Consider the following 22099-nt stretch of genomic DNA (forward strand, 5'->3'; position numbering starts at 1 on the left):
GGATCTAAGAGTCTGTGTGACTCCACCAAAAGCTCCCCTTCAGCAATTCAGGTACTTAAATGAGCTGCAGCAATTCGTTTCTGTAAACCTGGATCCCCAGTCATCACCAGCTCCTTGCTGCAACACGTTCCCCATCCTCTCCCACCCCAGGAAAGCCACTGGAGTTCCAAGGGGAGCACGTGGCTGGAGACCTCTGCCAGGGAGCCGTGCAGGGGCTTGGTTGTTTTGTTTGGGTTTTTTGTGTGTGTCCTCTTACTATGAGACCTATCAGATGAAATAAAGGATCCTAAGGGACAACTCAGTGAGTAAGGGATGTGTGATCACTGGTGTCCTACATCAACTTATGGAAACTATAGGATGAGGCAAGTCTTTTCACTTTGGCCGCTGCTGTCAGTGGTGGGAGTGAAAAGACATTAATTATTGCTCATCTACAGCTCACGTTTTGTTCATCAACAGGTGAGCAAACTATCCGCAAAGCTGGCTCGCATGCTAGCAGCCACGGGTGTGACACAACCTTGTCACTTACAGGTTAAATACTAATTAATATTAATAGAGAGAGCCGGGCGAGCAGGGCTCCTTGCAGGCGATTCACCATGGCGGCACAAACAGGGCAACGCTTCTGTGTGAGGTGGCTCCCAGCTGTGTGGAAGATAAAGAGATTATCGAGGTTTAAAAAAAAAGAACACCAAACAAACCACAAATTCAGCAATGTGTGACCGGCCTGGGCAGGGTGAGAGGCTGCCAAAGAAAGGCGCGGGGATCTCGGACCAAGGGCAGGGGTCCTCCTGCCCCGCCGCCGCCTCCGCGCCCGCGGAGCCCCCGCCGCCGCTGAGGGCTCGTCGTGGTCCCGCCGCCCTCCCGCAAATCGGGACGGGACCCGCCCGTCCCCCGGGCCCGCAGGGCGGCGGTGGGGGCGGCCGCAGGCAGCCGGAGGCGGGACGGCTCCTCCCCGGCGGGGCGGACTGAGGGGAAGCGCGGCGGTGAGGCGGGAACGGGCTGAGGGGGAGCGGGCGGTGAGGCGGGAGGGGGCCGGGCTGAGGGGGCCGGGCGGACGGAGGGCGGAGCTGGGCCGGGCTGAGGGTGCCGAGCTGAAGGGGGACGGAGCGGGGCCGTACTGAGGGAGGACAGGGTCGGGCTGGGCTGTGGGGGCCGGGTTGAGGGAGGACGGAGCCGGGCCGGGTGAGGTGGGACCGGCCCCGTCGAGGCAGCATGTCGGGAGCGGCGAGGACGGCCATCTGCCTGCTGCGCTGCGATCTGCGCGCCCACGATAACCAGGTAGGGCCCGGCCGGCGGCCCCCCGGTATTTCTTTAGAGATAACCCCGCTCCCGGGTAGGCTGGGGAGAGATGTGCGCTGCATCCCGCCCCCGAGAGCTGCCACGGCCCTCTCTGTGCTTCCAGGTGCTCCACTGGGCTCAGGGCAACGCGGATTTCATTATTCCCCTCTACTGCTTCGACCCACGGCACTACCTGGGCACCCACTGCTACGGCTTCCCGAAGACGGGGCCCCATCGGCTCAGGTTTTTGCTGGAAAGTGTGAAGGATCTAAGGGAAACGCTCAAGAAAAAAGGAAGGTAATTGAGAAAGCATGGTGCAAAGAACACATCTATCTTTTTTTTCTTTCTCTTTTTCAACACATATTTGTGCTGTGAGTCAAATCATGTCAGATGCTCTGGGCTCTGATGATGACTCACTGGAGAGCCACAGCCAGATACAGGAAGGTCCCATACATAACCCCTGTTCATATCACCTGCTGTGGCATCTGCAAGGGAGCAGAGAGCCCTCCAGGCTGTGTGCCATGCAGGGTTTTGCTTTCTTGAACTCAGATATCACAGATGGGCGTCAGCCTTGAGCTCTGCCTGGAGTCCTGATGATTGGAGATGTGAACAACAGTCTTCCGAGATGTAGGCAATGACAATAGCCACTGTGCCATCTATCCTTCCTTGTCCCTAGCGAGTTTGCCCTAGGAGTTGGCTTGAGACGTGGATCCTGACTTGTGAGACTGGGGGATTAAGGTTGTTCATGCCCTGTCCCGCTAAACCCAGTCTTTGTGGTAGGCTACACTGGGAAGGGGGTCTTCAGGGATTCCTCCTTCATTATGCCTTTAGAAATCATAACTGGGGTAGACCAGGGCCCGAAAGTCTACATGCTGAAGAATCCCGTTACCAGATAACACCTGTCTTTGCTCAGCACAAGATGCATCAGCCATCTCCCTGAGCAGCATAACAGTGGTAGTAGAAGCAAGAGGAATGGCTCTGGGTTTGCAGTGCAGCATGGACCGTGCAGGTGATGAATGTTATAGGAGAGCTGAAAGGATTGATCAGTGGGTGGGTATCTGCACCCACACCCTGCAGTGAACAGATTCAGAGCTGCTTGGATGCTGCTGTGCTGTGGCTGATGAGAGATCGGTCTTCTGCAGTGAGAGATGTGTGGTTGTGAAGAACCATGCTAAAACCTAGGCTCCATTTCCACAACCATGAAGTATCTTCTTAATCCAGTGGTAGACAGAAATCTCCACATCCAATCTGTGGTATTCCCTGTGGGCAGCTTGGTCTCCACTTTTCTGTGGGAAGTGAGAGGAACAGCTCTCTCAGCTACTAGCACCCCTTGCTCCTGCCCTTGTCGGACCCAGCCCATCTTTGAAGAAACATCTCAGTTATGCTTTAAATTATTCTGGCAAAAACACTGTATTGCCCCTTGAAGAAAGTCTTCTCCAGCACAAGCCTCTGTTAGATGACACAGTAGTGTGTGTGTGTGTGAGAGAGAGAGACTGATAGAGGGACAGTCACATATGAGGCTCCTCACAGAACACCGCACACACCTCTGACCAACTTTCTCACCACAGCTTCTCTCTTGGTCTGGTGCCCTGGGTACACAGCTGGGCAGTTGGTGAGACTGCAAGGTGGGAGGGAAGGTTTGTTGACTCTGTTACAAACACAGAGCATTCAGAGGAAAGAATTCCACTGAATACTCCCACATGAAAGTGGAGAGGGGTCTGCCCACAGACCACCACTACCTGTGAAGGGGATTGAAAGAGGAATTGGTTCTTGAATCTCAGCCTCAGTGTGTGAGGATGAACAGATCTGACAGATTTACTTTTAGGTAACAGCCTGGCTTTCTGCCCAGTCATCTTTTCTAAGGCATCCGGGGTGGCAGGAATGTATTTGACACAAACTCAGCCCCAGAGGCTTACAGACTGTTCAGTGGGTCCTAAAAAATGTAGGCTAGTCAAATCCTGTCTGTCTGCCTCCACATGCTGCCTGTGCTCTGTAGAGAACTAGTAGATGGTGCCTGGGCCAGAACTAGGGCTTCTGTACACATAAATGAGAATAACATCAAACCGAATTCAGGCCAATGTTTTGTGTTTGCAGTACCCTCGTTGTGAGGAAGGGGAAGCCGGAAGATGTGGTCCGTGATCTCATTTCTCAGTTGGGCTCTGTCAGTGCTTTGGCTTTCCATGAAGAGGTAAGGGAAATATTTGAGTGACATTGTTAAAAGATAAAATTAGGTTGTGGAAGTTTCTTCAGTAATCAAATGATGATGCAGATCCTGTCTGTTCAGAGCCTTGCTTGTCTGTGGGATTGTTAAGCTTGGGGAAACTGGCTAGCTCCTGGGATGGGGATGGTGTAGGTGTCTGGGTGGGAGCCCTTGCTGGATGACAGCAGCTATTTGTGATTGATCACTTGCAAGTGCTGTGTCTTGAGGAAGAGGAGTTTCTGTCAACTGGCATTTTAGGTCAGGTGAGCCCATTTCTCCTCCTGTTTGCATCAAGCTGCCTTTTCCTGGTGCCTTCCTTGCACAGGGAGCTATCTGCCAGGGGGCATATTATATCCAGTGTAGGAAAGGCCCACGGTGAGTTGGCAGCACCCATACTTAGGCTGTTTCCCACCAGTGTGTTGAAGAAAGGAACACGAGTCTGGTCCTCCACTGACGATGGGGTTGGCATGTCACTAACCTGTCTTCACTGAGCTGACTAAGTGGTTTGATCCAGAGCCTGCTGAATTCAATGGAGGGCTCTGGATCCAAACCACTGGTCCTGGAGGCTTTGTGTACAGACACACACATACATATATACGTACATAGGTGCACTCAGTATTAGCAGAGTATGGACCTCAGAACTGTCTAATGCAGGAATCACTCTGTGACCTGCGCTGCAGGTATGCCTGCTGACGGGCCTTGTAACTTGACAACTGACACATGCCATAGTGCCTTAATCCATGCAGAACAATTACAGAGGATCAGACAAAAGGCTTCATCTAACTCCATAGCCTTTTTCATGACAGTGACCAATAACAGATGCCCAGGGAAGCCCACAGGAGCAGGACAAATCTGTAAGATATTTCACTTGAATACTTTCGCAGCCTCCAAGAATCTGTGGCTCAAGGACTTCTTGAAACAGCAATGCTATCCTGATACTCAATAACCCTTGGTGGATTTCTTTTACATGTACCTGTCCAGTCCATGAAAACCTAAAAGATGTGCAAAATCCTACATCAAGTAGTTCCTTACTCTGGCATTGGCACTACTAACGGAGAGTGAAAACAGTTGTTGGGTTTGGCAGGGGGAAAATACTCAGAGATTGATTGTGTGCACCTCTCTCTAAAGGGATAAAGCTAAATGGGGTGATGAGGGGAGAGGGCAAGACCAGGGACAAGGGTCTGTGTGTGTGTGTGAGCTGAGGCCGTGCATTTTGTTCTCCCTAGGCCACGCAGGAGGAGCTGGATGTGGAGAAGGGGCTGTGCCAGGTGTGTAGTCAGCACGGGGTGAAGATCCAGACATTCTGGGCATCCACGCTGTATCATCGGGACGACCTTCCCTTCAGGCCTATTTCCAGGTGGGCTGCTCCACAGTATCACTCACTCCTCCAATGTCCCATTTGTTTCCCACTCCCCTGAACTGGTCAGGAGGGATCTTGTTCATCTGGTCCCACAGGGAAGGGACCCGTTAGCCCATCTGCATTTATGGAACAGTGCTGTCATGCTCATACACATCAAGGGGAAGGGGCACGTTCATCTCTCTGTACTAGTAGGATTTACACTCCAATATGCATAAAACTGAGGGGTTTGTCTGGCCATTTATGGAGGGACTGATTTCTCCTTGCCCTTCCACCAGCATGATTTGGATACTCAGTCTGCAGTGCCCAGAGTCCTTGTGAAGTTGGACTGGATTGCTCCATTACCCCTTCTGGCTAAATGCAGCTGCTTGTGACAGTAGCCCTTTGTGTGTGGACTTGTCATGGCTCCCTCGATAGTCACTTGAAGGTGTAGTTGATGGAGTTGAGTGATTCATAGTATCCTATAGAAAATGTATAAAATAGGGCTGAAGAGTTAGGCCATAAAAATGCCTGTTTCTTTCCATTGACGGAAAAGGCAGCAGGAGGTTGCAAATTTTTACACTGAGGCCAGCCTTGTGGGTAATCAGAAGTTAGGTGAGATAAATCTGACCCTCATGGATTGCCCCATCAGTACACACCTTAAATTGAAAAGGCACCATTTGCATCAGAAGCAGAAAGAAATTGGCTGAAGGACCGAAGTTCTGATTGCTGCTAGCCGCAGGGGCATCTACCTCTATTGTGCTAGGGAATGTAAAAACATGCATCAAAAATGAGCGCTCTGCCCTCAGGACACTGCAGCCTGGAAAGCTAACCCTCCCTCTGCGGAAGCTGTGTGGCGCTGTGGAGGGGCCAGGGTAGCCATCCCCGGAGATCTGACAGCACTATAATCTGTGCAGGTTGCCCGATGTCTACACTCATTTCCGAAAAGCGGTGGAATCTGAGGCGCGGGTCCGGCCAACCCTGCGAATGGCAGATCAGCTAAGGCCTCTGGCTCCAGGGGTGGAAGAAGGGTGTATCCCTACAATGGAGGATTTGGGACAGAAGGGTAAGAAAACTTAATTTGTCAGTTGCTCCCTTGAAATTCTACTTAGAGGTGTCTCTTACTGAGAATCAAAACATGGAGGCCTACCAAAGGCAGTGGTTGTCCTTCAGGCTGTAACTACCCTCCGTTCACTTGTACAGTGAATGAAGATAAATTCCCTGCCTGGAGGAGCTGCCCTGCAGATGGTAGAAAACATCCTCTTAGTCAGTAATTTTTAATATGTTTGATGTGGCCCTTGTTTTAAAGGAAGAGCAGGGCACAATCTTTTATGTCCCCAAAGCAGACATCCCTACTGCTGAACATCCCTAGATTTTAGGCTCCCTACCTTTTGAGGTGCTTTCCAAGGGGGTAACAAGGTGATGTTTTTTTCTGTGGCAGACGCTGTGACTGATCCACGAACAGCCTTCCCCTGCAGTGGAGGAGAGACCCAGGCTTTAATGAGACTGCAGTATTATTTTTGGGACACGGTAACTCATACATTTCCTTGTCTACATCCTCCCCCTTGTACATACGGCTGTGCAAGTGGGTGAGGCTGCAATTTCACTTCCTAATGATATTTCCTTAGTGCCTGTATAACACTTTACAAAGGAGGGTATTAGCATTATTTCAGTTTTTCAGAGAGACAAACTAAATCAAAAAGAAGTCATCCAGGAAATGGGAATGTAAGCCAAATACTTAGGAACCTAGTTTAGTGGCCATCCCTCTTAAGACTTTTTTTCCATCAGCTTTTGGGAATTAGGACAATTTTTTTACCTCCTTTACCTTAATTTTTCCCTTTTTACTCTCCGGTCCCACGTCATCAACAATGTAGTTCCTCCATTTTGAAGGAGTGAAAAGTGGTTTGAAGGGCTGCAATTGCAATTGGGGTGAGCTGCTGACTCAACTGACCCAAGCTGCTGCCCACAGTTAAAAATAGTAGGAGGTTCCCAGTAGTCTGGTTTAAAAACTTGCAGACAATAATTACAGCTACTTCTTGCTCCCTCGCTTTGGTGGAGTGAAGCTGCTGCTGGCTGCATTTTCTCTGTGCATCCTGACCGTATTTGAACTTTTGAGGAACTGCCTTACATTTGTCTTGTGTGAATTCAGATGTATGCTGATTTCCAACAGCATCAGACCCCACACAGCTTTGTGGATAAAGGGGGTAGCATCTCTCCAGCTGAGACGGGTTAAGAAGTGTGCTGTGTCCAGTGCACCTACTGGGACAGCCCCCAGGGGATTCTTTCCTTTCTGCCATGCTTCAGAAGTTCCTGCATTCCCTTGCTGTTGGGGAGCATTGTGACGGTTTAACCCCAGTGGGCAGCTCAGCCCTGTGCAGCTGCTCCCTCACTCCCTGCCAGTAAAAGGGAAAAGTGAGGAAACTTGTGGGTTAAGATAAAGAGAGTTTAATAGGTAAAGCAAAAGCCATGTGCACAAACAAAGGAAAATAAGGAATTCTTTCACTACTTCCCATCAGTGGGCAGATGCTCAGCCATCTCCAGGAAAGCAGGGCTCCATCACACTTCACTTGGGAAGACAAACGCCATAACTCCCAACATTTCCCCCTTTCCTCTTTCTTCACCAGCTTTTATCCCTGAGCATGACATCATACGGTGTGGGGTATCCCTTTGGTCAGTTTGGGTCGTCTGTCCCGGCTGTGCCCCCTCCCAGCTTCTTGTGCACCCCCAGCCTGCTCACTGCTGGGGCAGTCTGGGGAGCTGAAAAGGCCCTGAGGCAGTGTATGCTCAGCAATACCTAAAACACTAGTGTGTTATTTTAGATTCATCACAAATCTAAAACATAGCACCACACAAAGCTACTATAAAGAAAATTAACTCTATCCCAGCCAAAACCAGTACAAGAATGTATAGTTTCTACCCTTGGTCAAGCATTAACACAATCAGTGCTGGAAAAATGCAAATTTTGTCTTCCCCAGTGAGCCAGAGCAGCCCTTTAGCAGTTGTAACCTGTGCAGGTCAGGGGATCAAGGAGAGATCAGGCTTCCCTATGCCCTCTACATTGTCAATGGAGTGCCCAGAAAATGGAAGATCTGCACCCTGCTGTAAATGTGGGATGGCCCAGAGGTAACAGTGATCAGGATTCCTGCAGCTGAGTGCTGGGTGCTGCCAGACACTGTGGTTCTCAAACTTGAACAAGCAGCAAATGGACAAGGGAAGTCCGCCAGTCCCACTGGTGCTTTTAAGTGGATTATTGATCCAGAGTCAGGCGAGTGTGGGCAGGGAGCAGCACAGCCAGGTTTATAGTGCTTCCAGAAAGAAAAGTGCTGCAGGCTGAAGCGGGGAGCATAGCTTGTGACATGCGTCCCAGAGCTATAATGAAAACTGCTGGCCTGATTAATTCTTGTGCACTGGAGGCAGTAATTTGGCAGCTCTGTAATCCTTGCAGGCAGCCATGAGAGGGAGCTCAGCCCTGCCAGATTGCCCTGGCTCCAGTATGAAAGAAAACATATTTAGCAGGTTGCATGTAAAGTATTAAACCCTTTTGTTCGTTTGCTCATGCAGAACCTGGTTGCATCCTACAAGGAGACTCGGAATGGACTGGTGGGAATGGATTACTCAACCAAATTTGCACCATGGTAAAGATTTTTGTTGGGAGACTGGAAGCTCCTTCTTTACTCCCATCCCAAACTGATGTTACCTGTCTGCTGAGTGCTCACTGGGCATGGGTAGGGGTTTAGGTGTGATTCCTTTTGCCCTTTTTGTTGGGGTACAGCAGCCTCAGAGCTGCTCTTTATTGCGCTTCCAGGTAGCGGTTCCCTGGGAACATTCCTGCCATCAGGAATTGCTGAAGTGTAGCAGTGCTGTGCCAAGAGCCCAGTGTGCTGGGAGCAGCGATGTGGACAGGGCACTGAAGAGACACCCCACTTGTCTTTGACTTTGTGCTGGCTTGTGTTTCGGGGTGGTTGAGAGCAGCCGGGGAAGAAGCATAGCTTTAGCATGTTGACAGGGCTGTAGCAGAACTTGATCCAGTCCTGGTTTGCTGAATACTGTGGGGCAAGTCACCTCACCTGACAGCCAGACGGCCGTTCTGTTTTTCTGTGGGGTGAAGAGACACTTCTGATTATTCCTATTGCAAAAGGACCTTTTGTTTAGGTAAATATGATTACTTCTAATTAGGGGGCTTAGTCTCCTGTGCTGGAAGAGGCAGAGTTAATTCCAGACTCAAACTGCAGCAGCAGAACCCAGTTCAGCTGAGAACATCTGGAGTGTTTTCATGACAGATTTGCAATATGAAATAATTTTCTAAGGCTGTTACAGGTCAGGATTTCTTATTTTCAACTGGCTTTGTGCTTTAATGGTTGCAGTGGATGGCTCCACCTGGTGGCACTTTGGGATGCCAGGACCACTGGCACTGCAGAAGTTCTTTATTTGTAGCCTCCACTAGAGTTTTTCCAAGCTGGCCATTTGCCCAGAGCAGGCAGTCCTGATCTCCTTGCCCCAAAGTGTTCCTCTGTTAGATAATCAAAATCAGCCCAGTTCAGACTGCAGCCAGTCATTCACATTCATACCCACCATTTGTAAGTGTTAGACCTGGTCAACAATTAAGCAAAAACTCTTCAGAGCCTTTCTTCCTGTTTTCCAATATTCATCAGAACATCAAATGTTTCCATGAGTCCTAGTGGGAAACTGCAGTAAAATACATTTCTAGGAAGATCAGGGTAAAAATCGTTCCTTATCACTCTTTGTGATGGGGTTGGAGTCAACAAGCTCTTTCTTGTCTTGCACAGCACTGATTTGGAACAAAGGGAGAGAGCGCAATGGGTTGAAATGCCAGAGCTGGGTTTGATTCCCTAGTTTTCCTGCCCTGCCTGAGATTTTCAGCAACTCACTTGCCTTCTGTGGTTATTCAAATGAGACGTTAAGGTACTGCAGGAAAAGGAGCCCTGGGCATATGATAAATAGGTCTGTAGTAAAAGGAGGACTGTTGAACAGCTAGGACAGTTGATGTAGAGGCTGACGCTTGAGATCCATTTCTGGGTTTGTTATTGGTGCGTTAGGTCACCAGCTGAGCAAGGTCTTTTAGGCAAAACTTGTAAAACTTGTGTAAAATGATTTATCTCAGTAGATTGGAGACTCCTGTAACAGTCATGTGTTGGGAAGGGGAGGATTTTGATTCTCAGATTGAAGAGTTGCAAAGAAGTCATACAACTTGACTAAAGCCGTTTGGGAAGTCAGTGGCAGAACTGCAAACCATGCAAAAGTTTTCAGACAACAGCTCTAGACACGAAGCTGCCCCTCTGCTCCCTACACGCAGACATCAAGCTGTCAGTCCTTCATTGCAGTCAGGACATCATTCTTCTGATTTCAGGCTGGCGCTGGGCTGCATTTCACCTCGATACATCTATGAGCAGATCCAGAAGTATGAAAAAGAGAGAACGGCAAATCAGAGCACATACTGGTATGTCCCTGAACGATCACTGTGGCTTGTTTTCTCTGAAAAGGAAACTGGCATCTCATGCACAGGAGAAAGTGATTTGTTCACTTTCTTCTTAACTAATCCCGTGCCTGCTGTCTGGTTCCTCTGGGTTGCATTGCAGTTCAGTTTCAGTATGGATTTATTAGTCTGCCTTTGACATCCAGAGGCTTTAGGCACTTTATAAGTAAAGATTATTAATGCTAGTTGTCATTATTATTGCTGGGAAGTAGTGGTTTGTGATTTTTAGAACTGATCTCTGTAAATCTGCACCATCCCTCTCTGTATCGTTATTACGGGCTAGATGAGAAGGAAGAACTATTTACAAATAAAAGCCAGAGGGTTTCTCACGCCAAGGATATGAGCTGGGTTTCACCCAAAAGGCTCCACGGCTGTGCGACTTGTACAAATTACATGGTGACTGAGGTCAGTGTATCCATCCCTGGGCTGACCTTGAACTTGCTCATGCACCCTGATCTGCCCATGCACTGTCCATTAGAGCCTGGTATGGAGCTCTTACGGAGAAGCAGGTTCACGTTAGGGCCTGGCCTAACACTAGACCTGGATGGGAAAAAGCCCAAACCAGAAAGTCCGTGCAAACTGTAGAGCTTTATTTTCGTATTAGTTTGTTACATTTGCAACGTGTCAAACAGCGCAATGGTTGGTGAAGAACAGGCAGAACGTTGCCAACAATTCCGGCCAAAATACTCAATTTCATTAAAATTCAAATGACAGGTAAAATATTGACCTTTTACCTGTTGAAGTATATGTTTGAGTTTTTTTCTTCAAAGCCAATTAAGAGAGGGAAGATTTCAAGAAATTAACATATCAATGTTTTTCTGTCTAACAGTCAGCCAGCCTGCCTGCAGCTGGAGTGACAGGGTGATCTGAGCATTTTAAAGTGATAAATAATTATAAAAAACATCAGCTAAGCAGAATATTTCCAATGTATCAGAGAGCTGAAGCAGGTCTCAGAGGCTGAGTTACCATCAATTTATAAGAAGCTCTCTTTAAATAAAAGTTTTCGTATAAAACTATTTTCTGTGGGCCTAGTACCTGATCTCATGAGCTAGACCACTGTAAACCCGATTTTGAAAGGTGCCTTTAAGTCCCTAACAATGCAAAGGTTCTAGGAATGTGCTGACATGCTTGCTCATGCGGAAGTGTGAAGCTGAATCAGGTCCTCGCCCTGCTCTTTGGCGAATTACATCCCAGTAGGGACAGATGAGAAACAGGTTTCCCGAAATTCGGCTCCTGCACTGGAGTTAAGGAAAGCTTCCCAAGTGATTCATGCAAAGTTTGCTTTCACTGTAGTCATCCAGGTGCAAGCTAGATAAGTAGGCTTGGGGCAAGAACTGGTGTCGTGGGAAGGTACGTGAAATTGCTCATTGTGAATAAACCTCATGGTGTTAATGACAGGTGCTATGGATGCAAAATCCTAATTCAGTAATATATCTGACGCACAGTGAAATACGGACATGACTTTGTGTTTTAGGGTCCTGTTTGAACTGCTGTGGCGGGATTACTTTCGATTTGTGGCCCTGAAGTATGGCAAAAGGATTTTCTCATTAAGAGGTGTGTATGGATCACCATATTTGGAGAGGAAAGGTACAGTCTTACAACAGGCGAAGTACGAGAAAAGGCTGTTGGCATTGTGTTGTACAAATGTTCTTCTCATAGCACCTGTGTCACCACCCTGGGATGTTGCTGGTGACTTAGTATTACCACAGAAGTGCTTCAACACCACGGTGCTGGATACGGTGTAGACACTGAGGCTTTTGCTCCAAATCTGATTAGATATGGGGAGTATTATTAACACATCAGTGGGAAACAGCAGCACAATAAGAGTAAAGATGCTGTTTCCGGAGACACTCCACCTTTGGAGAGAATCCAGGCTTCGGGCTTGCCCGGGTTCACCAGAGAATCTGAGACAGAGCAGGAACTGACCCAGCAGTGTCAATCCCAAGACACCAGATATTCTTTCTGCCTTGCACTATACAGGAATCAGAGTGAGATTCAGCTCCAGACCCAGTCACTTACGTGCAGGTGTCTACACCTGAAACAGGGGTCTGAACTCTCAGTACAGCAACAAATGCCCACATAGTCAGGAAACCCTGCAGCTGATGCCTGTGCTGGGTGAGCTGTTCTCCATGTGATGCAGCTGCCCATACCTCAGCGTACAGCACTGATTTAGATGCAGTCTAGGGCAGTCTGCCTGGCATCCAGCTGTGGCTGGAGCCCATCTCCCTCAGGGCCTGCGTCACATCTGCCAGGCCTATGTGGCTGTTTCCGATGCCCTCTGGCATCTCGGATGGCGCTAGATGCTGGTAGTGGGCCTAAACTTATGTGTCTGGAGCTAGAGCTGACTCGTCCCGGCTGCGTCCATTCCACCGTACAGAGGAACGGACTCCTGCAAACATAAAGGCATCCCCCTCATCTGTTCTCACCCCACTGCAGGAGCAAAGTGTTACCGGGGGCCGCCAGGTAATTCTGGTTTCAGTGTCTGCTACAGAAACAGATTTCACATAAACATTGTCCTGGAATAAAATTAAAAGAGAAAATATTAGGTTGTGCCAGGGCACATCTCTGGCCACTTGTGACGTCTAAGTCATTTTTTAGTTAAAAAAAAAAAAAAGAGCAAACACCAACAAAACAAATAATCAAAATCCATTAGAGCTTGAGCATTCTTCCTGTGCATGAGACACCCCTTTGCCACCCTTGAAAGAAGGAACAGATCATCTCTAAAGCTTTGCAGAAGGAACGTGGCTTGTTTGTAATACCACTGAGAGGGCTAGCTTCATCCTTATGTCTTGTGCCAAGGTGCCTTTGGCTGTCATTGTTTTATTAATAACTGCCTGCGTCAGCATTTGTCTTCATTAGCAGTTCATTTTTTTTCCTCAATAGGCCTTCAAAGTAAAGAAGTCCCCTGGAAGAAGGACCTTCAGCTCTTTGACTGTTGGAAAGGTCAGTAGAAACCACAGGTTTGGCTAAGTGTGCTTTTGGTTTCCGCGTGTTTGCATGCTAACATGTGCCCTAACGCTAACTCCGATTTACTTAGGGGAACCGTCAGCACGATCAGGCCCCGTCATTTAAACTGTTACCACCAAACACGAGTCCAGTCGCTGGGTTCGGTGTGAGTGCAGGATACTTGGCTTCCCTTCCGAGGCTGAGCACCATACAGGAGCAGGCCCACAGGTTGTCATGAATGGCCAGGCTCTGACTGGCTGCTCCACGCTTTGTGAGATGTACTGCAGCTAGATTTTCCTGCCCAGGTGGACCTGTTAGTGCCTTCTGTTTAGTCACCCAGAGGTTGACTATCCCTTGTTATCGATGCTAAATTGTTCTTCCAGTTAGTTTTGGTTAGAAGGTAAAAACAGCCTTAGAATAAATCACATCTTCCGTTATGCCACAGCCTTGTAATATACTTGCTTTTCTTTAGCTTTTATAACCTTGTTGTCACATGAGTAGCAAGCGTAATATCTCAAAATTTGGAGGGACTAACAGATTAAAGTATCAGAATCAGTGAAATACACACCTATATATCTTTCTTCACATTAATGCCACGTGTGTCCATTTGCACACAGATACAATAAATCTTTTCCTTAACAATAGACGAGGCTGTTTACTTTTCAGGTGCTAACGCTTGGGGACTTGTCCAATACGACCCTCTGTGCTATTAGTCCCCTGTCAAGAATCTTTCTGTTCTTGGCCCATCTCACTGTTATGTGTGTGTTTATTTTGCTCTGCAAAATTCCCTGCAACCCACCTGATTGTTTTTCCAGTCTGATATTTTTCTGTGCCTTGTTTTTTTTTTCTTGCCAAATATTCTCCTCATTTTAATTTTCAGTATCATTTCCCATTTAATTTCTAGTGGATCTTAGTGGCTGCACACCACCTAAACCTCACTGAAATCTCTCCCTCCTGCTGTACGCTGGCACTGTCTTACCTGCTTGGACGGCTGTGAATGCATGAACACAGGTTGGTTCCTGAGTGCCCAAAAATGTCATCGTGTCCCAGCGCTGTCTTTTGTCTCTGCAGAGGGCAAAACAGGGGTTCCTTTTGTCGATGCCAACATGCGAGAGCTGGCTGCGACCGGCTTCATGTCTAACAGAGGGCGGCAGAATGTTGCCAGCTTTCTCACCAAGGACCTGGGTCTGGACTGGAGGATGGGGGCAGAATGGTTCGAATACCTGCTGGTAAGACTGAACCCTTTGTGCACCTGGAGTTGTTTGTGCCCCTTGCCTTGAGCGACAGACAGGGGGACAGCTCTGCCTAGTGAAGGATACAGAAGATGATCTGTAATTTTCAGGCTGATATAAGTGCATGTATATACTGCTTGCATGGTATGTACTTCCCAAAGCTCACATAAGAAAATGGCCATCAACCAAGATGTAGTTAGGAGGTTTGCAATTATAGTTTTGATCCTCCATGTAGGGTTTTAGCCAGAGATCTGTCACAGTCGAGAAAATTTTCAAATGTAAATTATGTTAACAGTGCTCTGATTTGCTCACCCCAAAGGCTGGGGAGGAGGACAGCCCAGAAATAGAACATAAAAAGAAATGTGTTCTGGCCGCTGAAGCCAGTGTTGGCACAGCACCTTTGCATTGATCGCTGTGGACAGGGATCTCATCTAGCCAAGAACAGGCGAGTATGGACAATAGCTGGATCAGCTTCCAGAGAGCTCCACCCCAGCTGGAGTCATCCTTCACTCTGGTGAGTCACAGGCCTCTCTGCCAACTGGAGGACCAATTTGTTTCTCTTATGCCAATCAGCAGCCGTGCAAACACAGTTCGATAGCTGGGTTGCTCCTCCATCCTCTGTTCTCATAGCTTCTCCCTAGGCAGGCCTGAACAGGCTGGCAGTCCCCAGTGCAGAGGCGTGGGCTCTGTCCCTCTGTACATCTCTGCATCTTCGCTTGGTTGCCATTATCTCTCGTGGTACCAATGGAGCTGGTTGGACTAGATGATCTCCAGAGGTCCCTTCCAACCCTACGATTCTGTGCTTCTGTGAGAGGCGGTCAGTACCACCATTTTGAATGGTGAAAACTGAGGGTGAGGAGGTGATAATCTGCATTTGTTCTTCACCAGACTGAACGGTACAGACCAAAAAAGAATAATACCAGCCTCACATTAAAGACCTTGTCTGTAGGATACAAGAGGCTATTGGTAATGAGGAAACTTTCTACTCCCTATGATGGCAGGAGATACAGAGAAAGCCCAGTTTCCTCATCATTATCTGCAATTAAAAGAGCCTTTTTTATGAATAATTTTTTTTTGAGCTTCCTTGGAGCTGGGCTCTGACATGGCTTTGGCTGCAGAGATCTGCAGGAAGATGTGGGTGCTCTTCCCATTGCTGCAACTCACACCAGTGCTGTGAGCAGTGGGCTTGCACAGCAACACAGTGCAGGACTTCTGCAGGATCCTCCAGAAGGCGGTGTTGGTAGCTCCATGCAGTGACGCTTTTCCAGATGAGAGCGAGAGCCCCCAGCACATGGCACCAGAGAACTTATATCTGAAAAGTGGTGGCCTTATCCTTCATACCCTGACTGGAATTTGGGGTGGAAAATCTTACCTCAAGTGCACTTCTTTTGCAGTTTCTATGGGTGGTATAAGATAGCTGATACCCTGCATGCCCTAAGCTTTGTAGGAGTGCATTGTCAAGCAGGGGCTGCATTTCTAACTCCTGTAGGCTGAGTGCATTGTATGTGACACACAGTGGTCCTCCAGAACAATGGGCCACTTCACAAATGTGCAGACACGTCTGTGCATGCCTGTCCTTCAGAGTGAGCCGCTAGGACTGATTTGAATGGCTTTTGATGGCATCTGTCAGCTATGGCTTTCAGAGCAGTTGCAAAGGTGACTTCATTTCACGGAGAGGGCAGCTTGCTTCACGTACAGGCAGGCCTCGTGCTTAGAGTCACCAGCTGATGAAGAGCTGGGAGTCAGGAATTGAGGCTTTGCTCTGATGGGCGTGCAGCCTTGCCTTCCTCAGGTAGGAGCTTGGTTCACTTTGCAGTCAGATCCAGAGGGCCGTGGAAGATTCCAGGTCCTATTCTCCAAGTGAGGAAGACCTGGAAGGTCTCACATTGGAAAGGTGCTCCCTGGGTTTCTTACCTTTATTCATATGGCATGAATGTTACCAGCCTTGCTGGAAGCAGGATTTGGCACTCTGCACGAGCCCTTTCAGCTCGGGAAGCTGCAGATGCTGACTGCCGCTGTAGGTTGGCATGGCACAGGCTGATCCTTCTGTCCTCCTGTCCCTTCCTTTCAGCTTGTGTCACACTGATGTATTGCTAGACAGCTGTGTTACTTTAAGCTGGTGGCGTCCCCAGAGTAACATATAGGAGACATTGGTTTGATGGGGGAGAATGGTAAAGGCCAGTACAGAACTGAAACTGGTCTCACTTCCTTCCAAAAAAGGAAAACAATGCATTTTCCATCTCAGATACATCCACCAAAGGCCCACCAGGTGTTTAAGCGTGCCTGTGAAGAAGTGTTTGCCATCCACAAAAGACAGGCAGGGAGACTAAGGCAAGCTCTCTGCATCTTGCTAAAGGCAGGGAAAAGGACGGATCCCTCTGGTGTCCTGAAGAGAGAGTATCTCAGCCATGATTTCATTCACAGGGTCAGGCCCCAGGGAAAGGGAGAGCAACAAACAGAGAGAATGCCAGGAAGGGGCAAGGCTGAGGGGGAAATGAGCCTGCCTCCTCCAGTCCCCCTTGGATTTGCCCTCACCTCCAGCACACGCTTTCCTGCATGTTAATTGCACAATCAGGCCTCCGATGGCATCTTTCTTCCCCTCCTTATCTCGCCAACTGCAGGAAGTGCTGCTGGGAAGGGGAAGCCTGGCTATTGATCACCCTGTCCCCAGCTCTCGGCTGGCTTTGCACAGAAAGGGGAAGGGAACTGGGCAGAGCCCGCTCCCCTGTGTCTTCTGCCATCTGGGCGCGTTGAGGTCCCCACTTTAAGAGGTTTTGTAAACATCACTGTGTGGAGCAGTTGATGCCGCAGCTGGACTGAGGGGAGATCAGCACTGAACCTGCTTAGTGATGTGTTTTTGCAAACTCTGCCGCAGCTGCCAGCACTACGCTTTTGCAATGCGAACACCTCTCCTAGGAACGCGCAGAGATCCCACGCCCTGTTCACTATCGCTGCCACTCCCCTCCTGAGCCGGGTCTGAATCGCCCTGCAACTGGAAAGCTTCCGATGCTGGATTTAAGCCACCCTGCCCAGCTGAAGGGCACTCAGACTGGACCATGTTCTGCTCTCGTTTGTGCCTGTTTCAGGAGCCTTGCTCCATTGCACATAAGCATCCTTGAGAGCTTTTTATTTGCTTAGACGTACAATAGCTTGATGATGTGCAGCCTGCTGAGTACATCATGAGAGCTCTAGTGTTTCCCGTAGTAAAGCACCTCTCTATGCCAAGTCCCTGTGAGTCGAGGCTTATCACCTGATGAAGGTCAAGTACAGCAGGGAAAAAACTGCAGTGTTTGTATCTATTGCATCTGCATATACTCGGTGTGGTCATGTACAGGCTGAGTTAGATTTTTCTCCAATCTGCCTAATACGATCTGCAGAGATGATTTTGTTAGTCTGTGGTCTCTGGGTAACTGGTCAGGAAGAATTTTCTCTCGTATTTGAAATGTACTGTGCTACTGTTTGGAATACGAACACTCAAAAGCTAGGGCTAGTTGTTATGAAGTCTGCCAGATGATGGCAGAAAGAGAAAGATTTTTTAAAAAAAGGGAAACTGAGAAAGAGAGGGACTTTGGTTGGAGTTTTAGCTGTCTCATTGACCTAAGGCCCACGAAGCGCAGTAGCCTGGGAAGCTGGTCCCAGCTGTACAATACAGCCATGCAGCATGGTCCTCTTCTGAGCCAGATGGGAGAACTCTGACTACTCCAGTGTGGCCAGACTCATTCCCATGCAAGGAATTCTCCCCTTGAGATACGGGCCAGCCCAGCTCTTTTTACTGTTTCCTTCCTCTCTTCTCAAGGTGGATTACGATGTTTGTAGCAATTACGGCAACTGGTTATACAGCGCTGGTATTGGCAACGACCCACGGGACAACAGGAAGTTTAACATGATTAAACAAGGCCTGGATTACGATGGCAATGTAAGTCTTGTTTGCCTGTCTTATAAAGAAGAGTGCAGCAAAGCACATGTGGTAGTTTCAGGGAGCAGAGGAGATCAATCTGCTGTGTGGATACTGCTGCAAAAACACTTCTGCGATCTCCTCGCCAACAGTCAGGCAGGTTCCTCGTTGTTGTACAGGAAGATCTGACGTTTACAATCTGCTGCTCTCCCCAAAGAGGCTGGTGCTCTGTACGCCCTCCCTGCCCTGCCCATGGTCTGTGTGTTTAGTGTTTCATCACCGTTTCTTCCGGGTAACAGCCACATCCCATCCGTATCTCACATTTCCTTGGGCGCAGAGCAGCTTGTCGGAGGACTCGAAAGTGACAGGAGAGACTGAGCTGCTCACGTGGTGCCTCGGGAGGTCCTGGAGAGTAGATTAAACCTGTGACTCCTCTGATTGTCCTCTGTAAGTGGTGGGAGCAGCTAAATCGCCCTTTCCATGTGCTTAGCCAGTGTTCACATGCCAAATTACCTGTTTCCCCCCTATTCCTTAGCTTCATGGCAAGCCGCGGTGTTGCCTTTCAGCACAGTAGCTGGCAGGACTTAGCAAGGAGTCGGAAATTAGTCCTAGTAGGGGACACAGCAGTAGAGTTAGTGGGAGATTTGGGGGCAGGGGGGTTCATCTTGCCCAGCACAGAGGTGGGTGTGCAGCTGACCGAGGAACCCTAGTTTCCTTTACAGTCACTGGAAAGAAAAAGGGACTTCTTGGGAGTGACTTCATCTCACTATGTCCTAAATAGGGCAGGTGAACTGTACCAGAAAAGCACCTCTGCCTCCCCTTGCTGCCTGCAGAGTGAGCCTGGGAGAGGAGCTCCAGTATCTATGTCTCTGTGTTTAAGCGCTAATTCTCAGCAGAGGGTTTAGCGGGAGGGGCCGAGACTCGGCAGAGGTAACTGATGCTGCAGTACAGCAGCTGCTTTACCTGGAAATCAGGCTTCTTCCTTTCATGTTAAGACAGACCCTTGCTGGGAAGCACTTGCAGATTGTTACTGAATGGATGCTGTCCTCCTGGTTCTGTTTGCAGGGGGATTATGTCCGGCTGTGGCTCCCAGAACTACAGGGCATAAAGGGTGCAGATATTCACACCCCTTGGGCACTGAACAGTGCTGCTCTCTCCCAGGCCGGAGTAACTCTAGGCGAGACCTACCCACAGCCAGTTGTGACAGCGCCGGAGTGGAGCCGACACATCAACCAAAGGCCTGTGCGTACTGGGAAGGTTCGGATGCAGTGGGAGGGCTTTGGGCATTTGCTCTGTGTGTAGGTGTGGCTGTGAATTCTGCTCTCCTTTCTCAGGTATAAAGGGAAAAAATTGCTTTAATGCAAAGTCTCGTTAGCTCACAGCAGAGGGTGGTCCAGCTCTGCCCAGGAACTGTGCAGCCAGGGTTATTTAGCTGTGTCTGTCCTACTAGAGTAAATCGGTCTGAGGCACAAGCCCAAGTACCAATCTCCTGTCATCTGGACAGTTACATTATTAGTGTATTCCCCAGCAATATTTTTGCCAGGGACAACCAGCACCTTCCAGAACCTTGTCCAAGCACAGTTTGAGGGTACCATGTGCTAAGGACTGTCACAAAATAAAGTCTTGACAAAGCCACCCTACAGCATATGGACATAAACTGTGCCAGGCCAGTTGGCTTTAGGGCTGAAGAACAAACCCGTGCATGTTTTGTTTACTGTTTTATAGGTAGCTCTTCTTACTCAGGTTTTTTCCTTCTGGATATACATAGTTCCAGATATGAGTGGAGGGATGGGGTATCTCTGAAGGCCTCCACTGACCTAACCACCCCCTGATGCAGATGGACAGAAAGGAGGCAAAGTTGATGCTCAGTTTCCACTCTGTTCATGAGGTGGAGACTCTTGCCGTGCTTGAATGCATCCAAACTGGAGTCAGCAAGACAAGTTAACATGGGGACTGGCCCTTGCACTTTGTTTTTTGGGTGTATCTCATCCTTTAGAATGGGGAAGGATTAAGATGTGGATCCTGCAACATGTCAAGCCTTGCATCTACTGACTGGGCTGATGTTCTTGGAGGAGATGGGCATGGAAGGAAACTGCTCTGTAGGTCTGGGTGCAGTCAGTAGTGATGGAGCTGGAAGGGACGAAAGAAATGTTTGTGACCAGTAGTTGCGTATTTCAAGGAGTTTTCAGAATTCTGTCTCCCCCCATGCATCCTCCCTGCCTCCTCCCGAGTGAGGATACTTTGTGGAGCCTCAAATTTAGTTGTCATATGATGTTTGAGGAAGAATGAAGCACATTTGGGGTTTTAATCCCAACGTGCAGTACCACATTTCTCAGGCCGGATTCCTCCACCATGAGTGGGAAGTATTGTGGCCATGCTGTTGAAGGCCCTGGATTATTACCCTTCTGCTTAGAAGTGCATCAGAGATCAGAGAAAGGACGTTTTTCTGCATGTCGAGGCTCCTTTGTGATCAGATTCACTCTATGGCATCAGTAAATATCTCACTGTTCATTTTTCACTTGCAGCAGGGACAAAGTCCCCACCCCAGGGGCAGGAGGGGACCGGCACACACGCCAACGCAGCACAAAGACAGAGGGATAGATTTTTACTTCTCTCGCAAGAAAGATGTACGATGAAGCCATCCGGGTGTGTGCTGGAGGAGCGCTCGGTGGGAGCTTGTGCTGCTGAAGATGCCAGGATAACGGTTAATCTCCTTTAGCTGAGCCAATGATACAAGTCTGGCCACCACAAAATAACTAGGATCTGCCTCTCTGGTGTTCTCGGGGACGGGAACTGGACGTGGATACTCGGAGGCTGTGAACTAGCACCAATTGCGGTGATGGGATCTTGTGTTTTCACTTTGGTGCTTGGGCTGGTGCCGTGAGCTCGCAAGAACTTTGCGTGTCGCCCTCCAGGAGCGACTGCCCTTCAGTGTGGAGCATCTGACTCCCGTGGGCAGGGTGTCACTCTCAACTCTGTAAAGTCCTTCTCTTGAAAGGGACTGTCTAACTCATGGTAATTAACCAAAATGGCATGGCCTTTCTGTTTGGAGGAGGTGTGGCTGCTTTCCCAGTGCCTCTTGCTTTGCGCTGGTGCTTAAAGCTGTCACAGCTAAATTTCTGCCTCTTTACAGATGGTTTGTGTGGCAGGTGTTCAGTCTCAACTCTTTCTAGTGAACTTTCTTATGCTAATTGTTCATGTTTTAAAGCTTTAAAACTACCGATCATTGCTCGATTAAAAGTTTTGCTACCGGAATATTTTCTCTTCCTCATTTCCACAGAAATCCAGAAACAGTGAGACTTCAGAGGATGTTCTTTTACTCTGGCTCCTCCAGTACTTTGGAGAAGCCCTGAGTTCCCTTGAAAACTGCCCTGGAGTCCTTGCAGTACCCAGGTGGCTTTTGGTACCAGCCTGGCAGCTGGAAACTGTTCAGTTCATTGCTGAGAACTGTGCTTTGTACTCGGTCAAAAACGGTTCCCCATCTGTTTTAAGTATTTTGGTTTTATGCAGAATGTTGTACATGCTGGAAGAGTTTGGGAATTTGGAGATAGCCATATTTGTGCTGTCATGGAGCACTGTCACCTGATAGAGAGCCAGGTTTGAACCCCTCAATCCCAAAAGCAGTAGATGGAACATGGCTCTGAAGTTATTACCACGAGGGATCCATTTGGGCCTCTTCCAGAAAGAATACTACCTTACAGCGGCCTTCCAGTACTTAAAG

The 22099-nt window shown here is 48.6% G+C and overlaps 1 protein-coding gene across 3 annotated transcripts; it reads left to right on the forward strand.

The window, feature by feature from the left end:
• Positions 1-1113: 1113 nt before the first annotated feature.
• LOC134511019 (cryptochrome DASH-like) lies at positions 1114-21633 on the forward strand. 3 transcript variants are annotated; one of them, XM_063324332.1, is made up of 14 exons: positions 1116-1275; positions 1400-1572; positions 3370-3463; positions 4702-4832; positions 5729-5877; positions 6253-6341; positions 8373-8446; positions 10180-10269; positions 11780-11859; positions 13189-13248; positions 14323-14480; positions 18280-18399; positions 19444-19620; positions 20904-21633. In XM_063324332.1, exons 1-14 carry the CDS (start codon positions 1210-1212, stop codon positions 21012-21014), a joined length of 1572 nt encoding a protein of 523 aa, XP_063180402.1. In that variant the 5' UTR covers positions 1116-1209; the 3' UTR covers positions 21015-21633. The 3 variants fall into 3 exon arrangements, 1 of the variants encoding a protein (XP_063180402.1); XR_010069770.1 differs by lacking the exon at positions 20904-21633 and having other exon boundaries at positions 1114-1275; positions 18280-18825; positions 19444-19580; XR_010069769.1 differs by lacking the exon at positions 20904-21633 and having other exon boundaries at positions 1114-1275; positions 18280-19308; positions 19444-19570.
• Positions 21634-22099: the final 466 nt, after the last annotated feature.

Source organism: Chroicocephalus ridibundus, chromosome 2 (genome assembly GCF_963924245.1).
Source record: "Chroicocephalus ridibundus chromosome 2, bChrRid1.1, whole genome shotgun sequence".
In the NCBI taxonomy this organism is placed as follows: Eukaryota; Metazoa; Chordata; class Aves; order Charadriiformes; family Laridae; genus Chroicocephalus; species Chroicocephalus ridibundus.

What these genes read in the sequence shown, in the direction of transcription:
- LOC134511019 (XM_063324332.1), top strand. Translation starts at nt 1,210, where the DNA reads ATGTCGGGAGCGGCGAGGACGGCCATCTGCCTGCTGCGCTGCGATCTG. An exon ending in GCTCTTTGACTGTTGGAAAG is followed by an intron (nt 13,249 to 14,322) that starts GTCAGTAGAAAC and finishes TTGTCTCTGCAG; the next exon opens with AGGGCAAAACAGGGGTTCCT. An exon ending in AATGGTTCGAATACCTGCTG is followed by an intron (nt 14,481 to 18,279) that starts GTAAGACTGAAC and finishes TCTCTTCTCAAG; the next exon opens with GTGGATTACGATGTTTGTAG.